Genomic DNA, 2,500 nt, shown 5'->3' on the forward strand with positions numbered 1-2,500 from the left:
GCTCATCACCAGCTGAGCTTCAGACAGGGAGGACTGAAGAAGCTGCTGAGCAAACACAGCAAGGACAGGGAGAGGTAAGCTCCTCCTCCTCTCCTCCTCCTCTTCCTCCCCTCCTCCTCCTCCTCCTCCTCTCCTCCTCCTCCTCCTCCTCCTCCTCCTCCTCCTCCTCCCCTCCTCCTCTCCTCCTCCCCTCCTCCTCCTCCTCTTCCTCCTCCTCCCCTCCTCCTCTCCTCCTCCCCTCCTCCTCCTCCTCCTCTTCCTCCTCCTCATCTTTCTCCCCTAACTGATCTTTAAAAGTCAAATTGACATGTTCTAATCAATTATTCTCATAATTTGAGATTAATCTTGATGGTTTAATTTCTATATAAAAAAATGTTTTTTATCAACTGATCATTTACTTTGTTGAAATTCAGAAAACAGTGAGATATTAACTCTGAGCCCAGTTCATAAATCTGGAGCCAAGTTTCCAGTAGATTTTCTATTAATCGTCCATATTTACATTTAAACATCAGATTTAATAAAAGTTGGATTTGCAAACTACACACAAGCTCTACATGCAGCAGGGTTATTGAGCCTCTGCTTTGAACCCACTCGTGTGAACACAACACATGGAACACAACACACGGAACACAACACACGGAACACAACACACGGAACACAACACGCGGAACACAACACACGAAACACAACACACGGAACACAACACACGGAACACAACACACGGAACACAACACACGGAACACAACACACGGAACACAACACAAGGAACACAACACACGGAACACAACACAAGGAACACAACACACGGAACACAACACATGGAACACAACACACGGAACACAACACACGGAACACAACACACGGAACACAACACACGGAACACAACACACGGAACACAACACACGGAACACAACACACGGAACACAACACACGGAACACAACACAAGGAACACAACACACGGAACACAACACACGGAACACAACACACGGAACACAACACAAGGAACACAACACACGGAACACAACACACGGAACACAACACAAGGAACACAACACACGGAACACAACACACGGAACACAACACACACAGTGACCACACAGAGCAGTGGCCTTGCTCAGGGACACAGGGACACATCTGTCCTCTTGGACTTGTACAGATCCAGGTCTGGCCCGTCCTCTGGTCCAGGTGTGATGGTCAGTCCGTGACCTTCCAGTCGATGTCCCTCTTTTCTAACCACGCGTCCACCTTGTCGTACTTGAGTGAAAGTAATCGATTACTCTTCAGGAGTGTGAGTCCTGGACTTGTCTCTCCAGCTCCGTGTGGTCTCAGGTCCAGAGCTCCAGATCCAGGGAGCTGCTGAGCAGCGCCGCCCGGCTTCAGCCTCTCGTCTTCGGCTGCGCTGAGGAGCTGCTCGCCGTCTCTCTGGAGCAGAACGCCGCTCGCCTGCAGCCGGTGCTGGACGCCCTGCGTCGACAGGTGAAGGACGTCAGGTGACAGGAAGTGAGCGAGTTGTTGTTGACTTTGATCTCATCTTCGTCTTCGTTCAGACGGAGCAGTTTGTCCACGTTCTGAAAGACGAGCACGTGAAAATCGCTCTGTCGGCGATTCACAACCAGCTCAGCGCCAACGTCAGCCGCCGTGTCCACGACAACTCAGCCAATCAGGAGAGGCCGTCTTCCAAGGGTCAACAGGACGACCTCCGACATCACACGGCGTTCGACGAGGAGGAGTGGGCAAGTTGTGTGTTTGTAAAAACGTATCTCCATTTAGTCAGATTGATCCTGATGCAACTGTAATGTGTGTGTGTGTGTGTGTGTGTGTGTGTGTGTGTGTGTGTGTGTGTGTGTGTGTGTGTGTGTGTGTGTGTGTGTGTGTGTGTGTCTGTAGGACAGGGCGTGGGCGAACGTCGCCATGAGCCTGAACTGCATCATCGCCATGGCCGCCCGGCTGCAGGGGCGGGAGCAGCGCCCCCTGGAGGTGACTTCAGCAGAGCAGCAGGAGTCAGCGACTCCCAGCAGCAGTGAGACGTCAACACTTCATCATCGCTCGGTTTACAAACAGCTTCCGTCAAAGGTTTCACGTAGTGATGGAGCTGTCTCTCTCCTCCAGGCTCCTCCCCCTCCCCCTCCTCCTCTTCCTCCTCCTCCTCTCCTCCTCCAGGCTCCTCCTCCTCCTCCTCCTCCTCCTGGCAGGAGCAGCTGCTCCCTCTGGTGGTCACTCTCAGGGATTGTGTGCGTGAGGCTGTGGCGAAGGCGCGAGCTGCCATGACCCTTGTGGTCCTGCAGGGGGCGGTGGCCCCGACTGTCGACCAGGGGCCGGCGCAGGTCGTCCAGAGACGCCACGCCGTCTTCAGCCAGGCGGTGAGCAGCGTGACGATGGAAACACAAGATGATAATAACTATTATTAAAGATTAATCTAAGATGTGTTTTTATCAGCATCCCAGTAAACGGGTTCTGTGAGCTGCTGGTTTGGGTTCGACTCGTCTCTACGAACTCGAA

General features: G+C 52.7%; 1 protein-coding gene across 1 annotated transcript in view; it reads left to right on the forward strand.

Annotated features, from left to right (window-relative positions):
- Positions 1 to 2,500, forward strand: part of LOC132996226 (type II inositol 3,4-bisphosphate 4-phosphatase-like) — a 9,397-nt gene that overhangs the window by 2,324 nt on the left and 4,573 nt on the right. The window contains exons 6-10 of the mRNA XM_061066565.1: positions 1 to 74; positions 1,315 to 1,477; positions 1,549 to 1,734; positions 1,889 to 2,021; positions 2,162 to 2,361. The exon at positions 1 to 74 is cut by the window's left edge and continues 35 nt beyond it. Of these exons, the coding sequence (XP_060922548.1) occupies positions 1 to 74; positions 1,315 to 1,477; positions 1,549 to 1,734; positions 1,889 to 2,021; positions 2,162 to 2,361 (756 nt within the window). The remainder of the gene's footprint in view (positions 75 to 1,314; positions 1,478 to 1,548; positions 1,735 to 1,888; positions 2,022 to 2,161; positions 2,362 to 2,500) is intronic.

The sequence above is a fragment of the Limanda limanda genome, chromosome 22, assembly GCF_963576545.1.
Source record: "Limanda limanda chromosome 22, fLimLim1.1, whole genome shotgun sequence".
NCBI classification, from domain to species: Eukaryota; Metazoa; Chordata; class Actinopteri; order Pleuronectiformes; family Pleuronectidae; genus Limanda; species Limanda limanda.